Raw genomic sequence first — 21,719 nt, 5'->3', positions numbered from 1 at the left:
ACAAGCCCCCTCTTCTTCCCTGGTTTTGTTATGAGATAGGGTTCCAAGGACTAGTTAACTTTCTATGCTGTCAGCAGAGTCATATGAAAGAATCATGACAATTGCACTTCCAAGTTTCTTTCCTTCCTCCAAAGTAGAGGAGCGAAAGTGACAAGACAGCAGTATTCATGGCTGCTGTTGCTGCTGAGTATGAAGGAGCCAGAAGTTGCATGCCAGGCAGGGCAGAGCCACTACAGCATGCCAGTTTTCCTGATGGTGCATCAATGTTGATTACTACCTAGGAGGGAGGGGTGGTGTGGTGAGGAGGCTGACAGTAAGCTTGCATACCGGCTTTGCCCTAATCAGCAAGGCGTTTCCATCACCAGTATGTTTATGGTACCAGCAGAAGCAAAGTTCTCCGATACCCAGGTGAACATGCTTGAATGAGATGACCTCTTGAGCAAAACTGTACAGTATTGGCATCCATGGTATTAATTCTAGCTGAGCAGGGTGGGAGCAGCTGTAAAATAGCAGTTGACATAAAACTACTGGTAACCTACGGGTCAGGCCTAGGTTGAGTGCTGGTGGCACATTTCCAGTTCAGCTGGCTTCATCTCTCTGTGTGCAAGGGAAGCCAATTCAACCAGAGCCTAATGAGTATCCTGACAATTGTCTAGGACCATCTACTTATGCCGCTGGGCTGTAAGCAATGCTTTGATTCTATTATATTCAGTCAGCAAATCCTCCAGAGTTTTGGAATCCTGCTGGCTTTGGTTCTGTCAGGGTCTGTGCAGGAGCTAGCCAGCTGGGTCTACCATATACAACAACAATATAATTAGATCATTAGTTTTTAAAGCATGCAACAGTGGTGTTTATGTAACAACCTACATTTAATTGACATTTTTCCAGGTTTGTACACAGCATTAAAGTATCCTGTTGGTAGATCACTGGATGTCTGTGGTAGATCATTGGTAGATCACTGGCTTCCCCCCAAAAGCTCAACAACTTTGACCTGAAGAATCTACTTCCTGCTGAAGAAACCACAGTTGCAACCACAGTTGCCAGTGGCAAGTTTTAAGCTGCATGCAAGTGGTGTTCCCATGTGTGGCACTTTCTTGCATATACAGAATCTGATGATATTCAGCCCTTTGGGAATAATGAAGCATTGTAGTTTGGGGTACCATAGTATATAGTGGTGAGGAAAAAGCCTGTCCCACCCTATTTGCTGCTAGCTGGCTCAGGTTCCACTGACAAAGGCTTTGCAGTGGTGCACAGAGGGACACTGTTGTCCTGCTTGCTTGCTTGCTTGCTTGCTTGCTTGCTTGCTTGCTTGCTTGCTTGCTTGCATGTGTGTGTGGTGGGGAGCATACCTGTTGCAGTGGTGTCCCAAACTTTTTTCAAAGAGGGCCAGATTTGATGAAGTGAAGGGCTGTGAGGGCCAACCAAAGTTGTTGTTGTTTTTTTTAGGATTTTACCCCAGGAAATAAACTGCCATGGGCGCCGGATTAAACTGACCGGTGGGCTGAATTAGGCCCCTGAAACGGACTTTGGACATGCCTGCTTTATGGCTATCATAATGATTGGTATTTACCGTAACAAGTTACACAGTAAAGTCTTGCCTTAGTCCTAACTCCCTAAAGTTATCTAGAACCTCCCAGTGGTTCCAAACACTGGTTTTGGTGGATTGCTTCTGTGTAAATCAAACTTCATCTTTTTTAGAATATATTCTCAAATTATTTGGAGGCTTTTGTTGATATAGTACCATTAAGTACCAGATGTGACTGGTATTCAGTGTGAAGGCTTTCACTTTGTGATCTTTGTGGCTTTTAGCAGTGGAGGTTTTCAGGTGGGTTCTTCAGTGCAACACCTCTAAACTAAGTGATTCATCAGTATATTGAATATACTGTGCACTATGACCATATCCAACTTTGAAAAGTTGTTTTTGAGTAGGTATATTATCTGAAGTTTTCAGTGAGGTGAAAGCTCATTTCTCCATGGGAAAGACCATGGTATCAGAATGACAGTGTTATTTTACTGCCAGTTACTTAAAGCCTGCCTTCACATAGAATACAGTGGTACCTCGGGTTACGAACACGATCCGTTCCGGGTCGCAGTTCGTAACCCGAAAAGTTCGTAACCCGAAAATGCCATTTTGCGCATGCGCAAAGTGCTATTTTCGCGCTTTGTGCATGCGCAAATGCGTGCGGCGCTAAAATACTTCCAGGTTTGCGCAGTTCGTAACCCGAGGTGTTCGCAACCCGAGGTACGGCTGTATTTGAATTACAGTACATATCAGTACAATTTTTTTGCCTTTTGAGTAACTTTAAGGGTAAGAGTAAGGAGACTTCCAGTTTGTGCTGTACTAGCGTTGAGCAGTCTGCCAAAGAGATCCTCATTTTATTCTCCTGTCCTCCTACACAATAAAACAAGCTTAAGTTTTTCCAAATTAGGAAATTTCATGACTCACGCACTTTAACTGTATAAGCAGCAATCGCTATTCCCAGTTCCCACATCCTTGCAGACAAATAAGGGACAAAACAGTTCTCCTTTTGGGGGGTGGGTTGTGGTATTGTTTTTGGAATTAAAACTGAGACTCTCTCTCTCTCTCTCTCTCTCTCTCTCTCTCTCTCTCTCTCTCTCTCTCTCTCACACACACACACACACACACACACACAATGTTTAAAACCAAATTTAATTCTCTTCTAGTGGCATTCCAAATCATGATCCCAGTCTGACACCTTTAATTTAGCAGGAGTTATTCAGGTCTTCAAAAAAAATAAAATCAAGCTCTTTCCATTGCATCATACCAAATGTATATTTTGACTGAGTGCCTTTTTCCTGATGAACTTCCTGAATTCCCTTCTTGCTTGGGTGAAACTTGTCAGACATCACTTTATTAGGTCGTTTATTCTGTGCTATAAACTGTCTGATGACTTAGGTTGAATATGAAATTATCTCAGCTGCAGTTGCCTCAAAGTACAATCTTATACATGTCTACTCAAAAGTAAGCCTACTTATTTCAGTGGGCTTACTACCAGGAAACTTGAAATCGGATTGTAGTCACAATGGCTGTGTTTTCACATAGAAGATACAGAGGATAGAAATCTATTTTGTGATTGAACTTTAAAGTGGCGAAATTGACTTGTTTAAATTAACATTAGCTTTGTGAATGAAAGTGTAACATAAGACTGGGATGCCACTGAGAGAGCTGCTATTTTGTAGGTGGTGATTTTGACCGTAACAGACAATAGTCAGCTGTGTTTCTCCATGTGTCCCAAACCTCTGAAACAGTTTGGGATGTGAGCAAAAGGGCCACAGTAGGGGAGCAAGGAAGGGAGAATCTCATTACATGATCAAAATCTATTCCACACATAGATGGGCACAATTGAAATGATTGTTGCCCATTTTGGTTGAAATCCTCACCTGCAAAATCTACTTGTGTGACATTGGATATAATACAGCATTTATATTAATCTTATACTTGTAAATGATAAGAACAGCCAGAAAAACAGGACTTCGAAGACATGGAGTGTACTATGTTTTGAGTATTAACAACCATCAAAATATCTTTTACAATGTGATCAAAGTATTTTCACCTTTTAGTAAATGTTAAATGAAGATTGTCTGACTTACTGGGCAGTACACACATAATGGTTGGTATTCAGTTGTGTCCATCTACAAATGGAGCAAACTTCTGCTTGTGCATGCAATAGGACTCCCACTCTTCCTCTTTACAGTCCTCCATGAGGACGGCAGGAGGAGTGGAGAAAGGGGAAGTAGCATTGTGCAATTGGAAGTCCACTTTCAAGATGGTGGCTATCACACTAGGAGTAGATTGTGGTAATGTCCTCTTTCCCCAACCTCTCCCCTCTTGCGTGTGAATTCCCCCCTAGATCTTAACCACTGTTTAAGCATTGCAACAGTACGGTCGGACAACTGGGAAACACTGGTCTGTGAGCGCTCCAGTTGGAGAACAGCCTTTACCAAAGGTGTCATGGGCTTTGAAGAAACTCGATCTCAGGACGCAAGGGAGAAACCTGCTAAGAGGAAGGCATGCTTGGCAAATCCACACCGTGATCAACTCCCGCCTGGAAACCAATGTCCCTACTGTGGAAGGACGTGTGGATCCAGAATTGGCCTCCACAGTCACTTACGGACCCATTGTTAAAACCGTGTTTATGGAAGACAATCTTACTCTGCTACGAGTGATCGCCAAAGAAGAAGAAGAAGAAGAACCTTGGTTTTCAAGCAGCTTAGTTCTCAAACGTTTTGGCTCCTGAACACTGCAAACCCGGAAGTGACCGTTCTGGTTTGTGAACTATTTTTGGAAGCCGAACATCTGACGGGGCGTCCGCAACTTCTGATTGGCTGCAGGAGCTTCCTGCAGCCAATCAGAAGCCATGCTTTGGTTTCCAAACATTTTGGAAGTTGAACGGAATCCGTTCCGGAAGGTACGACTGTAATGAAATTATATGTGGTTAAAGCTAACCTTGTAAGCAGACTTTGCTTAGTCTGATTTTAAATCATGGATAGCAGAGGACCTGGTGCTGAGTTTTCTCAATCTCATTTTTTTAGCCCAGGGCAATCAAAATAGGATTCCTCACGTACGTACCATTGCATGATGCGTATATTTCTTTGGTCGGTGTTATTCTGTCTGTTTGAGAAGTCAAAAACAAAAAAAGCATGGTCTTTTTAATTATTGTGCTTTACATAAAGCAGAAGGCTTTCACTTTGACAAGTTTTATTTATATTCTTCCAGGAAACTGTTACTTGAATAATCTCTGGCTTTGTACTCAGCAAGCAAAAAGCATGGTTCTACATGACTGCTTTTGCATATGTACTCTCTCCAAAACAAATCTAATCTTGAATGTCTTGCAAATCAGGACATGGGGTTCACTAGGATAAATCTGGCAGCAGAATCAAAACTCTGGTATTTCTTTCATTTTACTGAGGTCTTAACTGCCAAAACATTAGTATAGCAGCTGTACTAATGAATAGCATTAGTAATTGGGGGTGGGGGTGGGGTGTTTGGTTTTGATATGGAATGCTAGAACACATAATTTAGATCAGTGGTCTTCAACTTAGTAAAAATCCAGGGCTCACCTTTAACCTAAACAACATGTATTTGAGGATCCATTTCTTAATATATATTTTTACCATATATGTATTTATATTGTGGTAGGATAATTCCATAGTGACCAACATAACCTTTACAAGCTTTTTTACATAATATTTTTCTGTTAGCGAATATTATTTGATTTCCAGTTAACATTATTTTTTTTGTTAACTGGGTTGATCTTCCCTGCAAAAATATTCAAGAAGTACGCCACTGAGAGTTTAAACAACTTCCTTTTTATTGTTTTAACAGACATGACAAACACAAAGGTTTTGCAACCTCAAGTATTTATCTGAAACTTAGACAATTCTATTCTCTGAAACCATGAATCTTTTTTCTGTCTGCAGCAATAAACATACACAGCTAATGTTTCATAGATGAGTGTCAAAATTACGTAAACTGTGGGTATGCTGGGTTTCTGGCAAATTAATTGTGACCAACATAACGTGAAAATTCATTAACAGGCACTCACAAATAACTACCGTACCTCCAAAGCAAGACCCTGTGCATATTGCACTTTACTCTGCATTCACAAATTACAGGTCAGCACCAAGTCCATATGTGAAGTTGTAATGGCAACAGGAATTTACACTTGGCTATAGCAACACTCCAATTATCCCCCTCCAAAAAAAGGTTGAGAAATTGGCTAACTATTTCTCAGCCTTTGCAATAACTTGAGTTGCCAACTGACACCAGTTTCGGTTTCCACACTTTCTGGCAGGATAACCACATTACCCTTAGGGACATCATTCTGTCCAGGGTGGATTTGATTTAAATCAAACTGATTTAAATCACGATTTAAATCACGATTTAAATCACTAGTCAGTAAGGCTTGATTTGAATCATAGTTGATTTAAATCATAAAGACTAATTCTTGCTGGTATAACTTTAATATGCAAGTAGATGAAGATTTTTAGAATAACAACTTTTCATATTAGTTTTTTTTATCCCCAGTTTAATAGGTTAATCATTCATATTTGGACAACTTTACTGTTGTACTTAGGAAGGAGAAAAATAATCATTACCTTAATAACAATTTAAATAGATTTATTCAACTGAAACAATAACATTTCAGCAAATGTTATTTGCTTAAACAAACATCCATGTTTGTTAACTAATTTGGCTAAACAAAAACAAAATATATATATTTTAAGAAACTTAGACTGTCAGCCCAGCCTACACATGAAAAACTTAAATACTGTCCACTCCAAACAATCAGAAAAATATTGTTTCTATTCTATTCACTGAACTTCTTGAAACTTAGCACTGAAGGGGTTGCTTCTGTATTCATAGGTTTGTAGAACAATAGGATTAAGGTCTTTTTCTCAACTCTGTTCATGTTATAACATTTTTGCTGTGAAGAAGAGGCATGTGATCTCTGTTGAGTCAAATTCAGTTTTGAGAACTGCAAAAGTAAACCAAGCACCTGTGATAATATCTTGTAGGCAGAGAAACTGCCCAATAATCTTACAAAAACCTCTGGAAGAGCATGACATTGTGAATGGATTAATGGAATTTATTTACCTCCAAAATTAAACATATACAACCTTATCCTACAAAATTAAAAAACTAATCTTTATTTCATGATGGAATAACCTTTGGATGGTAATATGTTTTCCTCAAAAAGCATTTTATTTAAAAAAATCCAATTTAAATAAAAAAAAACACGTTTTAAATAAAAAAAATCCGATTTTTTTGATTTTTTAAAAAAATCATTGATTTTTATCCACCCTGATTCTGTCAAACAAAAAGACAGAATGAAATATATATTCATACATTTTGAAATATGAGAAATTCATTTATACTTTATGTTCAAGACTCTTCAATCTTTTACAGGGTTTTATTGTTAACCAGAGGCAGATTTAGGGCCAGTGTACAGAATTAGGGTACTGTGCTGCTGAGGGTCCCCCAAGTTAGTAGTCAGTCAGTCAATTTTATTACAGCAAGAGCCAGCAATACAAACAACACAACTCCAAACAAAAGATCAGCAATATCATCATCGGAGGGCAGGACAAATTGTTATAATATGTTATTCAATAAAAGAGAGATTTACTTTTTTAATAGGATACTGAGCTCAAAGAATCTTTCAAAAGGAATTTACGTAATGTTTCGGGGGGAAATTCCAGATATTGCAAGGGTGTGAATTTTGATAATAGGGGTAAAATTGAGTCGCGATCGTTCTTCACTATAGAGTTCACAAAATAAAAGAATGTGAATAACTGATTCCACCTTATTGGACATGCATGGGCAAAAGCACTCATCGATTGGTACATGCAAGAATTTGCCATGTAACACAGCTGAAGGCATTGCATCAAATCGAGCTCTGGAAAAGGCCCATCTATAAGATTCATAAGTAATATTGGATAGATATGGGGCAGCTGCCAAATTAGGCCAAGATTTTAGACACCTGTAGTTCTCAGGGAGTAAGGCATCTTCTTTTTGCAGTTCAATATTGAAAAGCCTCTCAGTAATAATTGTTTTTGCCTTATTCAAAGTACCATTAAAGAGGTCTTCTGGATTTAGGGCAATTTGTTTGATCTTGTTAGTAATTTGCGTAAGCCAGGGTGGATGGCTGCGGCCAGAAAATGAGATGACATTCCCTTTGGGTTATAATGAATTTTCAACCAGAGGGATCCAAGTTAGTAGTGTACATTGTTAACTGAGAGGATACCTTTGAAACATGACTACCTACCAACAATGGATTGCTATTGTTGAATTCTAGTCTTTCAGTTAGTTGCATTGTTTCCAGTCTTCATTTCTCCTACTCCCCAATTAAAGTCAATGAAGTCTGGTCCATTAGGGCAATCTGGACTTAAATCCTACCAAGTGAAATGTCAAGCAATTAAAAATTTCAAAGCCATACCCTTCCCTTGTCCTACAATCCTTCCAAAATCCATTTTAATTTAGACAGACTCAGGGAGACATTTCTTTCAACTGGCCAATCAGTTTTCTGCAGCACTCAGCCAGTTTCAATCCAGAAGTATTGCTGTCAACATGAGGTCCCACCCATCTCCTGGTAGAAAAACAGCCGATACATCAGTTCTGAGCAAATTCAGAGCAGTTCGCTTAAAAGCCACACCTACACAGAAGTAAAGCTCAGGCCCCAGCTCCTTTGATTAGCCTTGTTTATTTCCCTGTTTATGTGAATGAGCTCGACTGGGTATTAAAATGACTGTATAAAAGGTCTTTTGATCCTTTCTCTCCCCTTCCCCAGTGTCTCTGCTAAAAGAAAAGGATAAGATTAATGTGAAAGATCAATACACAAACTATATATTTTACTCTGTAGGACTATTGAACCATTCCTACCTGATGAAAGCTTCATAGATTGCCTTTTCCAACAGGAGATTGATAATATATATTTGTCCATGTGACAAGGTGCAACATGTTACATTTGGTTGTAGGGTAAGCTCAAATGCATAGAATGTGTGTGTGCTAGCCCTGCCAAAGGTGTGAAGGAAGTACCATGCAAATGGTTGATTTGCATAAGCACAGAGCAAATACCATATGGAATGCTGCCATGGGAAGCATTAACAAGTGGCCTCAGTAAGTAGACTATGGCATACATCAGAAAAGACTGAGACAATTGAATAAGTCTGGCAGGGAGCATGCTTTCCTGGGCAAATAGAGGTTTCGTTGCTGTTTCAGAAATTTATTTTAGGTGGTGAATTAGCCAGATATATTTCTGTATTAAACTTTCTATACTACCTTTCCAAAACAATTCTCCCAAGGCAATTGAGAAACTAGTTAAAGCAATAAAATCTTTTTTAAAAAAGAAAGGGGGAAAAAACCCTGAGAGGAGCAGTGTGTACATAGAGGCAAAGATGCAACAGAAAGCCTGCACAGTCAATAGTTTGGAGCTAAGAAGCAGGATGCTATAAAGGTTAAGACAGAAGAAGCAAAAAACTAAAAGTCTAGTGAAGTAAAGCTTGGACTTGGTCCAGAAGATCTCAAAGCCCAGGGAGTGTCAAGGGAGCAGGTTCTTCACAAGCTAGGTTCATGCCATTTGGAAGATTTAAAGGATGGAACAAGCCTGTTGAATTGAACCTAGAAACAAACTGGCAGCCTAGAGAACATGTAACACTGGCCATACCATTTTGTACAGCTGTTGCCTCCAGACAGTCTTGAAGGACAACACCCAGACAAGAAATGACTGTGGTTGATCTGCATGCTTTCTAAGGAATTATTAAACATTGCCAAGGTCTTAGATTTCCAGATGCAGCTGGCCTATTAGATGCAGCTGATAAACATTGCACCTGACCCCATCTGCACTTAAGCTTCCAGGTCAATCATTCAATTTTCCCGGGGAGAAAGACAACGAGCCTGAGCTTGTTCCTAATCTCACATTTGGGTTCTGCCCTAGGGGCAAAGTAGTGGTTGAGCAGGTCTTCCAGATACCCATCTTAACCAACTTCTTGTTTCTACAGCTTTTTTTGGGGGGGGTTAACTTATAATGCTCTAAACTATGCAGTACTTGCTAAAAAGGAAATACTGGAGCATTGTAGTATACCTTTTTAGTTACTGATGTGAAGATAGTAACATATAACCTCAAAAAAAAGCTGAAGGAATTGGTTCTTCTCCTGTAATAGGCATTTTATGCTCTCATAATCCATGTAGCGGCAGGTCCTCTGTTTCAATATCCACATAGGAAATATGTGAGCTGGAAGGCCAGAGGAGGGGCAGACTTTGCTCTTTCAAATTTCAGTGGTGCCCTATGCAAGGCCAAAATTCTGTGCCTCCCGTTGCCCTAAATCCACCTCTGGCCAGAGCACAAGCTTTTAAATGTGAAATATGTTTTGTAAACACTCGTAAAATATATATGTCCTCATAGTATTCCATTCAAGAAAACCTGAATTATTGGACTGGGTTGGCAAGTACAGTTTTCTTTCTCAGAATTTGATTGTGGAATTCACATCCCTGGGTAGGAGAAATGGCCAACAGAAGTCCAAAAAAATAATAAGTGGCTACTAGTTACTGGTACAAAGTAGGTTATGGATTTGATATCCTATAATGTTTCAAGCTCTTGCTCTTCTTCAAGGTGAATCAGTCCATTAAGCCCAGAGATGTAAGTGCTTGCAAAGATTAGGTTTCACATCCTCAAACATTACCAGTCATAATTCTTTTTACTGGTACATTTTAAAACTTATTTGAGTATCTATCTCAATACATAACAGTAAGTTACTAATTTTAAAACAGCTTCTCCATAGGGCTAAAATTGGAGATTGTAATCTTATCCCCTTTGACTTTTCTTTATCTAACATTTCTTGCTCAAATGCAAGCTTAGATAATTATTGTGTGCCTTTCACAATCCAAGAATGAAAACACACACAAACATGAAACTGATGGATGAATTATGACATCAGTGACACCTCTTCTGTAGGCTAAAGCAAAATAAATCTTATCTAGAGTTAACACAATACTTGTGACTCAAATGCCTCCAAAAGATTAAGTATGAAATAAGATGACCAAGAGCTCAGGGCAACCCCTTAATCTTTTTATGCTGGACTTAAATTTTCGTTGCTGTCAAAGCCAACTTCAGTAGGCTATAAACTGTTCATTTCCTGAAAGAACAGTCACACAGCACTAAAGGGGTTATACGATACTCGGGGGGGGGGTGCCTCATACATTTATCTAGATGGTAACGTAACAGGTATGGATAACATCCTCCATTTACCTTTGCCCATAAATACAAAATATTTGAACCCCCATTTCATATGGCCAATGGGTATGCACTGCAGATAAAAGCCGTAAAATATTTCCTGAAGGCATGGCAGTGAGAGCTAGAGATATATGTAATGACAAATAAGCCACATTTGTGAAATTTGTATCCCATCGCCTGAAACAAAGCTTGTCTCTCTTCCCCATCCCTTTCTTTAGAGCAGCTGTTTTCCTCTACTGGGGTGAAGTAGAGGATATGGCATTCCAGTATGGTTTAGGCAATGATGCATGTATTTTGGGAGGTGGGAGGGAAATCAATCCAGAATGTTATGTTAAATGAGCCGGACTTCAGAAAGCCATCATATGCAGAAGAGGTCTATTTAGCTACTTCAGTTCTCCTGCTTTCCTGCTTCTATCTCTGTGAACAAGTACTTCAGATGCTGAGTGCACATTTCTGCAGCTCAGAATATTAAGAAAGCCTTATGAGAGAGAACTGGCTACCCTCAAGTTCTTATAGTGCTCTTATTTATTTTATTTATTTATAAAAAACTTATATACCGCTGTATCATAAAATTATTTCACAATGGTTAACAACAGCATCCTGCACTGTAGGCCTGGGCAATGTGTCGATACATCGCTGAGAATCAGTATTGGGGCCAAAGCACGATGGCGGCTTCACCTGGCGGTCTACCACAAATAAAACCACCACCGCTCCTGAGTTGCTCTGCCACCAGAGCCCAGCATGCTGAAGGAGAAAAAAGCTGCAGCTGGGCGTTGGTGACAGAGCGACTTGGGAGAAGTGGCGGTTTCACTCACAATATACCCCCAATATACCCCCAAGGTGAAACCACCTTGGCTCTGGCCATCATATAACTAAGGGAGGAACATTGGCCAGGGCCAATGTAGCTTGATCCTCCCTTGGCTGCTCACGCAGGCAGGCAGCTTGTTTAAAACTTCTCTGTTGAGGGGCATGTGGCTGCCAACTCCTCAGCAGAATAGTCTGAAAGAGCCCTCACCCCACCTGTGGCTTGTGTGAGGCAGAGGTGGGGTGGGGGATCCATTCCACTTCTCCGTTGAGCAGGCAGCGTGCACCCACACCCCTCAACGGGGAAAGAGGTAGCACACACACCCCGCCCATGCCAAGGCAGTGGTGGGTAATAATGCACCATGTATAATTGTGCAGTACTCTGTCACTTGTTTATTCATTTATTTAACAGATTTGCATGCTATCCTTCATTATAAACATTTTCAGGGTAGTTTGCCTCAGTAAAACAGAACAAATAAAACCTACAAGAACACTGCAGAATTGAAACAGCTGATTATACTACCACCGTTGTTAAGTCTCTGAGAACTAAAAGGTCTTTGTCTACCACCAAAACGATACCAAAGTGGATACCAGGCAACTCTCGGGGGGTGGGGGGTGGGTTTGCCTAAATGGGAAATGAGAACAATTTCCCTCCCATCCTTTAGGAAATCTTCCCAGTCTATGATTCTCTTGAAAGCTGATGCATACATTCACAAAACATCCTATCCTTGTTTCACTAGTTCCAAAGTACTTAAAAGACCACCTATCTTCTTAAGTTCGTGGCATTTTTTTTTATAAAAATGTTTTTACATTATTTCTTGTAAATCACTCTGGGAATATGATTAGTGATATGAAATTCCTATACAGTGGAGCCTCGGTTTACAACTACCTCTGTTTACGAAAACCTCTGTTTACGAACGCCGCGGACCCAGAAGTGTTTGCATCCGGGTTCTGCAGCGTCGGATGCGCAGAAGCGCGTGTGTGCACAGAAGCGCTCTGTCGGCGCATGCGCAGAAGCATGCCTTCAGCGAGCAAATACCTCGGCGAGCGAACGCCTCCGCGGAACAGATTGCATTCGCAAACTGAGGTACCACTGTATTAAGAAAAAGTTGCATTACTTTTTTTCTTAAGCGGCAAAGCTTTAGGAAAACCAAATCTATTTTTACTTACTTGGGGCTGTAGGCAGACTGTTGTTAATCACAGCATGGCCTTGGAAAATACCTTGTAACTGATGTGGCTCCTGCATGTCCTTTGCAATTACTGTGATACTCTGGTTAAGAACTTAATTCGTTTCAGAGGTCCGTTCTTAACCGGAAACTGTTTTTAACCTGAGGTACCACTTTAGCTAATGGGGCCTCCCACTGCCACTGCGCCGCTAGCGCACGATTTCTGTTCTCATCCTGAGGTAAAGTTCTTAACCCAAGGTACTACTTCTGGGTTAATGGAGTTTGTAATCCGAGGTACCACTGTACTTGTCCTTTTCCAGTGCATTTGTTATACTGTATGGTTACCACTGATAGTTGTATTTATGTCTATTTAGTTGGAAAAAGGATTAGGGGAAAACGCAACTGATTTTATAACTTTTCAGGATTGCTAAAATATTTAAAAGCCCAAATATATTTATAGTTAGGGGCTTCTGAAAAATGCTTGCTAATGTTCAGCTGTTTTGCTGTTTTTCCCCTCATTGGGCCAGTCTGTGACTTCCTGAGTTTGCAAAAAGGGTTCAAGGGGTATTACATTGAAATTAAGAAAGTGGCTCACTTCCCAGCTGCAACTGAAAGTACAAAGGTCAAATTTTAAATAAAGCAAAAGTTAATGAGTAAAATTATTTACTTGAATTTCCTTGAATTGATCATACTGTTCAGTTTTGTACATTTCAGATGCAGACTAAGTATGAAAGCAGACAGAAAACATAGGATTGTAGTCAACTAAGAACTACGTAGAACAGAACAATTGAACTTAATTAACCTACAGTATGTTAGTCATTTCTACTTTACTGAGTCTACTCAGGGTAGGACTAGCATTGAATACCACCCTAAGATTGAAATTTTTGTGATTGAAATTATCTATAGAGCATTTTTGCTTGTTTGTTCACACTCACAACTATACTGTGAGGTGGGTCTTTCTACAGTGGTACCGCTGGTTAAGAACTTAATTTGTTCTGGAGGTCCGTTCTTAACCTGAAACTGTTCTTAACCTGAAGCACCACTTTAGCTAATGGGGCCTCCTGCTGGCGCCGTGCCGCCGGAGCACGATTTCTGTTCTCATCCTGAAGCAAAGTTCGTAACCTGAGGTACTATTTCTGGGTTAGTGGAGTTTGTAACCTAAAGCGTTTGTAACCCGAGGTACCACTGTATTCCCATTTAACATTTGTTTTATAATTCATTAATCCTAAATTGACTAATATTGCTCTGTTGTTGTTGTTACTCTTATAGCACACATCTGTCGACGGATATACTGAGCCCCATGTCCAGCCCACAAAATCAAGTAGCAGACAAAACATACCCCGTTGCAGAAACTCAATCACGTCTACAAATGAAGACCATCCTCACATTGGGAATTACCGCTTACTAAAAACAATAGGAAAAGGAAATTTTGCTAAAGTGAAACTGGCTAGACATGTTCTTACTGGTAGAGAGGTAAGCTGTTTGTCTTCTTTTGCTTGGTAACAATATAGCCTGTGTTGCCTTATTCACACTTGTCTGTCTGCAGTGAACATGCTTATTCTCTAGCTCTGTGATTGAATATGTAACAGGCTTTTCTTAGAGCCAAATGAGACATCAGGGCAGCAGACGAGTGGGCAGAATTACGTGTACTACTAAATCTCTATGAAGAGGTAGGTTTGGAATTGAGATATTTTAAGATACAACAAGAGCATTTGAAGAGTAGGATTCCCCCGAAGCAGCTGTCTTTCTTTCAGTGGGATGGTGAGATCAGAAGTAAACCCCACCAAAAGAAAAAAAGTTTTATAAATGCTTAAAAAAAATAATTCTCTTCCCCATCCATGCTGCCTTGAACCCCCCTATTTTATAGGAGATCAGAAGGTCCTGGGGTTGGATACTGTTCCTGTCACATCTAGTTGTGCCCTAATCAAAAGATAAATCATATTTGTGTGGAGACAAATGGACAAGGGTTTGGAGTGGAGATCTTCTCTGAAAGCTCTAACTTTACTTATAAAAATTGTTTAGTTGAAATTCAGAATATTCTGAAATCTCTTAATTTCCCTGCTTTGAAATACTAATATCTCAGACTAAAAATAGAAAAAGGGAAATCATCACCTGTGGCCATAGGAAGTGATGCTTCCCTGCCCCACTCCTCTGCTGCTGGCTGGAATACACTGATTGAGATTACTGACATTGCCAGCACAAGAAATCTCTGTAAATTGATTGTATTGGACAGAGTGGATAGAACAAATTGCTCTGAGAACATTTAATGTGGATGGGGCTGTGTATGCAGTATAATCAAATTGTTCCAAATAATACCAAACATTGCCTCCCATAGTGAAGCCTCCTAAACATGTTCATAAGCCCACTATTTTCTTGGAATTGTCAGTGTTTAAAGTAGCTTCATTTCATTGTTTTTGTCTATTTGCTAGTGTTCTGTGTAAAATACTGCTTGTATTTTAAACTTTTAAAACTGTAAACCTCTACATTGACTTCATTTGTTTGCAATGCTAAGCTGTGATTTAGAGTTAGGTGAACAAGATTCAAGCTTATGCTCACCCCTCCTCTATTTCAATTGCTTTTGCTTTCATTTGCAATTATCCACAGTTGCATGTGATCAGTTAACCACAGTTTAGTGCAGCAGCTGAACCCTAAATTGTATTTAACTGGTTTCTTTAAACACACCAGCTTTCTAAGCCACAGTTTGAGCTTTGCTGTGTTTGCATGTAACACTAAGCCAAACTATAGCTTAGTGAAAACAGCTGAACTCTCAGGGAAGAGGTTGCAGCCACTCTTATCCTTCTTGGTCCTTTTAGAATTTAGCTTTGTGTGTTCCTTGAACGCAGAACTTGTGAGTTACCAGTAAGTTCCCACCTGCTTAAAGACCAGGCAGGATCAAAGTGGATGCAAACTCCTCTCTAGTAGCCAATGCATTCATGCAGTCCCAGTAGTTTGCCTACTTATGACCTGCAAACCAAGCCATTGGCTTATTTCAGTAAACCATAGTTAAGATTAATCACAGTTTGTCTTGGTTCAGAAGTAACACTAAGCTGAGGTTAACTAAAAAACAGAAGCTAAAGTTTCTCATCTCCTTGAAACAGCACAAGAGAGGAACAGAAAGTAAATGTGTTACTAAATTATAGTTTAGTGCTGTGTCCAAAGAAAGCCAATGTCTGCCTAAAAACACTCACCTGTTGGTACCTTCAAAAGAGTGATTTCTTTATATCCCTAGGTTGCTGTGAAAATAATAGACAAAACCCAACTAAATCCTACCAGCCTACAAAAGGTAAGATGTTTCTTTGAAAAGGTTAAATATGTTGTTACTTCAATAATTTTGCCCATGTGATTTAAAAATAAAAATATTTTTATTCTTCCTTGTTTATAAAGAAATACTACTGTTTTTGCCTTTACTTGGCAATTGAATCGCTCTGAAGTTTTTATGTCCTGAATCCTTGGTCAGTTACATTGAGATAGAGAGATGCTTTCCGCTCCAGATATGAGGAGGGGGCCATACTAACATGACCTTCCTTCTGAAATATTTGAAGCATGTCCTATGCAGTGGAGCTGATCCATATGTTCAGTTGGTGCACCCAAAAGCTTTCTGTGTGGAGCAGCCATAAAACATACAATTTTAAGCAGCCTCCAAAGTAGCTTCCATATTACCGGTAGTCCAGGTTCAGCTTTAATCAAGTCACTCACCTCTAGTCCCATGTAGGAACTGCCGGAGGTGATGCTGGTGCATACAGTATTTTCTTGGCATAAGTGAACTGAAATTCCTGAAATAAATTACATTTCTTATTTCTTTAGCCAACCAATATCTCATAATGGATTTGGGCAGTATTGTATGTTGAAAAGGAGGATTAAGTCCCACTGAGATCTTGAACTCTAAAATATTGGTAGTTATACTTCTGTAGATTTGGAGTGATGTCACTTTCTGGAAGAAAAGTGTCCTGTGGGTTGAAGAAAAGTGTGTTATATGTTTAAGTATTTTGTGAAATATATTCGTTTTACCTTTCCTGAGAAATAAGGCAGTTCTTCAGATCTCTGTCTTTGGATCTGCTTGCTGCAATTTTGAACATTCAGTCGCTGGTTTGAGAAACTAGTTAAGAACAATTCCCTGCTAGACGTCAAATAGTGGTAGAATTTGCAGTAAGGTTTTGGGTATAGGTTTTCTTTTTATAAAGTTTGGGCAGGTTCAAATTAGTTAAAGCCCAGAGAGTCTAAAGATTACTTTCAACGGGCTAGACTAGCCTGACTAAATTAGCTGAACTTGGTTTTCAGTGAAATATTAGTCATCACCTGAAGCAGACCCCCTTTATTTCTATGGGAACTTAGTGCAATTAACCTAGTCTGGTTCTAATCCAGTACTGTATCTCTATACAAGCAACTTACCACTGGTATTTCATAGACACTTATCTGAGTGTGAAACTACATCTTAAACATTTTTGAGTTTTGCATTCTGCAGTTAACCTTAGAATGTGTAAAAAGCACCTTAAGTAAAATAATTCTCTATTTTTTACAGTTGTTCCGAGAAGTACGAATAATGAAGATTTTGAACCATCCTAACATTGGTAGGGATTTGACATTTGTTTTGCTGAATCATATTAATTTTTTCCTGTGTTTGCCTTTTTTTCTAACTTTGAAGAATCTCACTAGGTGACTTTTAGATTTGTGACCAAGGCCCTAATACATGTTAAAAAGACATCCACATTCACATTAGAAGAAGCCTAAATACCAAGCAGGTCACTTCAGAGGTATTGGGATCACTGCTTTCAGGACCCTATGTCCCCCCACTTCAGATGACACATCAACACTGAAATGAAGTGTGCTGCTTCAAAGGTATTTAGACATTCTCCAAAATAAAGCAGATTGTCTGTAGTCAAGTGGACTTGTCCCAAAACTGCATGAAATTTCCAGCCTCTGCTTAAAAAAACCCCTCATCCTATCTCCTCTCAGTCTCCTCTTTTCCAGGCTAAACATATCCAACTCCCTCAACAGTTCCTCATAAGGCTTGCTTTCCAGACCCTTGATTATCTTGGTCACCCTCCTCTGCACCCATTCCAGCTTATCAGTATCCTTCTTAAATTGTGGTGCCCAGAACTGGACACAGTCTCCCGGTATAGTCTGCTCAAGGCAGAATAAAGTGGGACTATTGCTTCCCTTAATTGGGACAATATACTTCTGTTGCATCAATAGCCTAGAATAGCATTAGCTTTTTTCTTTTTCTTTTTTTGCTGCTAACTCACAATGACTCACAATATTTTACTTCTAGGAAATAAGCTAGTTTATTGGAACTATGTAAATTCTCACCAAGTAGGGCCTGTGGCTTGCATCATTCTCTGGTAACTTTTTGCAGGGCCAGTGACTCATCAGATTAGTTCTTTAGCCTTTCATGAAATCCTGTTAACAGTAGAACACACTCTTAGGGATGCCCTTAAGTGATTGCTTATCCTGTGTTTTCAAGCTATGATCTGACTTAATTTGGTGACGAATTAATTTATGGTTGTAGTGTTCTGTGAAAATGTGGTACTGATTTTTATCAACATGGATTTTTAACATTGCTCTTTGTTAAATCGATACCACTTTGATAAGAAAAATTGAGGCCTGTGAATAAGAGCAGGTTTGCAAAGTATGTAACTTTCCCTTTCTGCTTTAGTTTTCCCTACCTTTAGAGCCCCACTTTGTGATGACAATTCTTCTGGCTGAGGAAGGCAGAACAGTTTTGTTCCAGAGACAGTTATTGTTGCTGAATCGGCCAGAGGGCTTGTTGCATACAAGGTATACACATTGCTGCATACAGGGTATGCCCTTTTTTACTCCTTCCAGCTGAGTGTGCTGCCTTTCCAACATGCTTAGCTTTCGTTCACTTATTCTTAAACTATTGAACAACAATAATTTTGTTAATATATTTGATAGGCAGTGTCCTGGTTCTTAGTTGTTCTACTTTCGCATCTAGCATTTAAACTCTTGTCTTTAGCGAAAACAAAATATGGCCAATTTCTAGAGCAGTGGGTGGTTTTACTTCCACAAATTTCATCTGCCAAACTTTGACTCAGATTTCCATTAAATTGTGATGTAGATAAGAAATAATATTTACCTGTTTTAAAATGTTCTTTACTGTTTGTACTAAGGCAATTTGTTATCAACTTTTTATCTTGCAGTTAAATTATTTGAAGTTATTGAAACAGAGAAAACATTATACTTAATTATGGAATATGCCAGTGGAGGTAAGCAAACATTCCATTCTACTTTTATGGGCCAATTTGAAATGTAGGAATTAGAAGATGGAAGTAGGGCTGGCATAACACCTCAGAGCTGTGATGTATTTTTGGTATCTATTGCATGGCACTCAGCTGCATAAGAGCTATAGTTTCCATAGGACATAGTTATCTCTTTTGTTGATGTAGGCTGCTTTATAGTCTGTGTCCTTGAAAAGGACAGCCTAGTTCTCACCTACAGCAGATGAGTTGATAGGTCTTTGACTGGACTAAAATACTTCAGAGTGCATCTGGAGACTTTCATGACCGCCCCCCCCCCCAAAAAAAACAACAACTAGAAAGTATTCCTAGCATGTAATGCAGAAGAGTTCTAGCCTAACCTACTCCCTGACATGTTGGATCTCTATGTATAGGAATGTTTTTCATTGAGGAATATTTCAGCATGTGACTTATTTTCTGCAGTGTGAAGTAGTATAATCCACACAGGTTTACTGCCTAATTTTCTGTTGTGTGAGAAGTCAGCATGCATAAGCAGCGCGCATCAGCTCAGTTTAAATAAAGCATTTAAGCTTAATAGGTTTGGTGTAGAGGTTTGGTGCTGATAGAAAAGAAACTCTTCCAGGGAGCCCATATTTTGAAATTCTAGTGATAGAAGTTCTGCTAAGAATGAATTCTTCATGCTCAGGAACGGGTGTTATCCTACACTGGATGAGAAACTGCGTTATTAATCTGCACACAGTTTGGATTCTGTTTCTCCAATAATCAGAGGGTTGGATGAGGAGCAGTTTGTTCCTTTGTTTGTTTGTTTATACATTTAATTGTGGGTGGTCAGGCTAGTTAAAATAGTTTCTATATCCAGGGGTGTAGGAAGGGGGGGTGCGGGAGTGCGGTCCACCCCGGGTGTCATCCTTGAGGGGTGTGACTAAATGACACACTGCGGGGGTCGGTACTTACCACGGGGCCTGGCCTACAGCGCACCTGAACTACGCGTCTCTCCTAGGAGTGATGCGGTGTCTCGGGGCCCCGCATTGCCCAAAACGGCAGTGTGGGGCTTGCGTCTGCCAGGCGGGCTCCATGGGCAGCTCACCGCACGGCCCCCCCAGGTGGATCCCCGCAGTGCCCCCATGGGCGGCTCCCCCCGCCGCTCCAGGTGCTGGACCAGCTAGCTATGCCCTTGTCTAGGTCTGTAATTTTTGTGGACGTTTCTGCAAGCCTGTGACAGGGGTACCCCCCCCCCCCCCCGTAACTAACTGTATTTTCTGTTAGAGGAGGACAAAGTCAACCGGAATAAGGGCCAGTATGCTCGATTCATCACATCACTCAAAACAAGTTTACAAAATGATTTATTTTGTGTAAAGCTTTAAAATTACAGACAGAATAACAGACAAAAATGAAAACAAAACTAAAAAAATAGCCACATATAATGAGTAGTTGCATGTGAGTTAAAAGTCCAAGTAAACACTATCAACTTCATCTGATCATCAAGTATAGCTTCAAATTTGCCAGGCTTGTGACGAGGCTTGTCTTGAAAATGATGGTTCCTCTATATGTCATAAAGGAATCCTAAATCATATAAAAAGGGTCTTTGTCACTCTCAGATTGTGTGTGATTTTCTCCATTATTATTACGGTACAAAGTAATAGATACCAAGCATCCAGTGTGAGATATGGGGCTGTTTTCCATTGAGTTGAAATTACTATTCATGTCATCAAGATCATTTATAAGAGCAATTCTTTTGAAAATACACTTACATTGGTATCATCAAAAATATTCAGTGACATTAATTTTGGACAACAGACAATAGTTTCCTTAGTAGTATTTATCATTTCTGTCAAAATTAAATTCAAAAAATCTTTCACCGACTGACATTTCCACCATAAATGATAGTATGTACCAAATTTATTGCACATTCTACATGATAGTATGTACCAAATTTAACTCTGACAGTTAGATTATGTAGAAGAAAACATTTTTTGACATTTGCAAAGAAGTATAATAATTTTAAGGAGTTTCCGCTAAGAAAACTGGAAACAGCTTTTGAAATTTGGGTCAAGATGCCCAAATTTTATTCCAATCCTTAGGAAGAATTTGTGTGCCAATATCTAGTTCCCATATCTTTTTAACCAGTTCCATAGAGCTGTAAGTTACATTAAGCAATATAGAGTACAATTTAGAAAGTTATCCTTTTTCTCCTCTATCCAGTGTGCTTAATAAATTTTCAAATTGTGTTAAAGGTTTCAGAGCTTGTGTTTCTACATGTTTTTTAATAATCAAACTATGAATTTGATTAAAATAAATCCAGTTTGTGTTAAGATTTGACCAGTTTAATTTTCTTTGGTTATTGTACTGTTTATTGATAAGACCTATGTGCCTGGCCTTTCCTTCCAACAAGGAATAATCCAAATACTATTTTTATGAGTTGTTTAAGATATTTCTTGAACACATCTCAGGAAACATATCCATGTCCATAAATTTTGTGTTGTTGGGAGGCCTAAATCTTCACTTATAGGTTGGGTGGTAGTACGCCAGAAAGCAGCTTGGGAGGGTGCGGGGAAGCCAAAGGGGGAAAGCCTTCTTGCATTAGTCAGAGTCCTTGTGCTGGCTTTCGCTAAAGGAACGAGTTAGTTGACTGACAAGCACTTTGATTTGTCACCAGGGAAACCTGTGCAATATAATTCTGTTCCATTCTGCTTTAGGAGAAGTGTTTGACTACTTGGTGGCACATGGAAGAATGAAAGAGAAAGAGGCACGTGCAAAATTTAGACAGGTAAGAAAAAAGGTCT

General features: G+C 39.5%; 1 protein-coding gene across 18 annotated transcripts in view; it reads left to right on the top strand.

Annotated features, from left to right (window-relative positions):
• Nucleotides 1-21,719, top strand: part of MARK1 (microtubule affinity regulating kinase 1) — a 71,745-nt gene that overhangs the window by 18,090 nt on the left and 31,936 nt on the right. For 8 of the 18 annotated variants that reach the window (XM_088666670.1, XM_035111375.3, XM_088666676.1 and 5 more), the window contains 5 exons: nucleotides 13,991-14,194; nucleotides 15,951-16,004; nucleotides 17,241-17,289; nucleotides 18,880-18,945; nucleotides 21,633-21,703. In XM_088666670.1, the coding sequence (XP_088522796.1) occupies nucleotides 13,991-14,194; nucleotides 15,951-16,004; nucleotides 17,241-17,289; nucleotides 18,880-18,945; nucleotides 21,633-21,703 (444 nt within the window). Of the gene's footprint in view, nucleotides 1-3,872; nucleotides 4,431-12,512; nucleotides 12,643-13,990; nucleotides 14,195-15,950; nucleotides 16,005-17,240; nucleotides 17,290-18,374; nucleotides 18,497-18,879; nucleotides 18,946-21,632; nucleotides 21,704-21,719 lie in introns of those variants that run through there. The other 10 variants (XM_088666677.1, XM_088666675.1, XM_088666671.1 and 7 more) reach the window with 5 other exon arrangements.

Source organism: Zootoca vivipara, chromosome 3 (assembly GCF_965207765.1).
Source record: "Zootoca vivipara chromosome 3, rZooViv2.hap1.1, whole genome shotgun sequence".
Taxonomy (NCBI): Eukaryota; Metazoa; Chordata; class Lepidosauria; order Squamata; family Lacertidae; genus Zootoca; species Zootoca vivipara.
The sequence above is the reverse complement of the archived record's forward strand: the minus strand, read 5'-3'. Positions and strand labels throughout refer to the sequence as shown.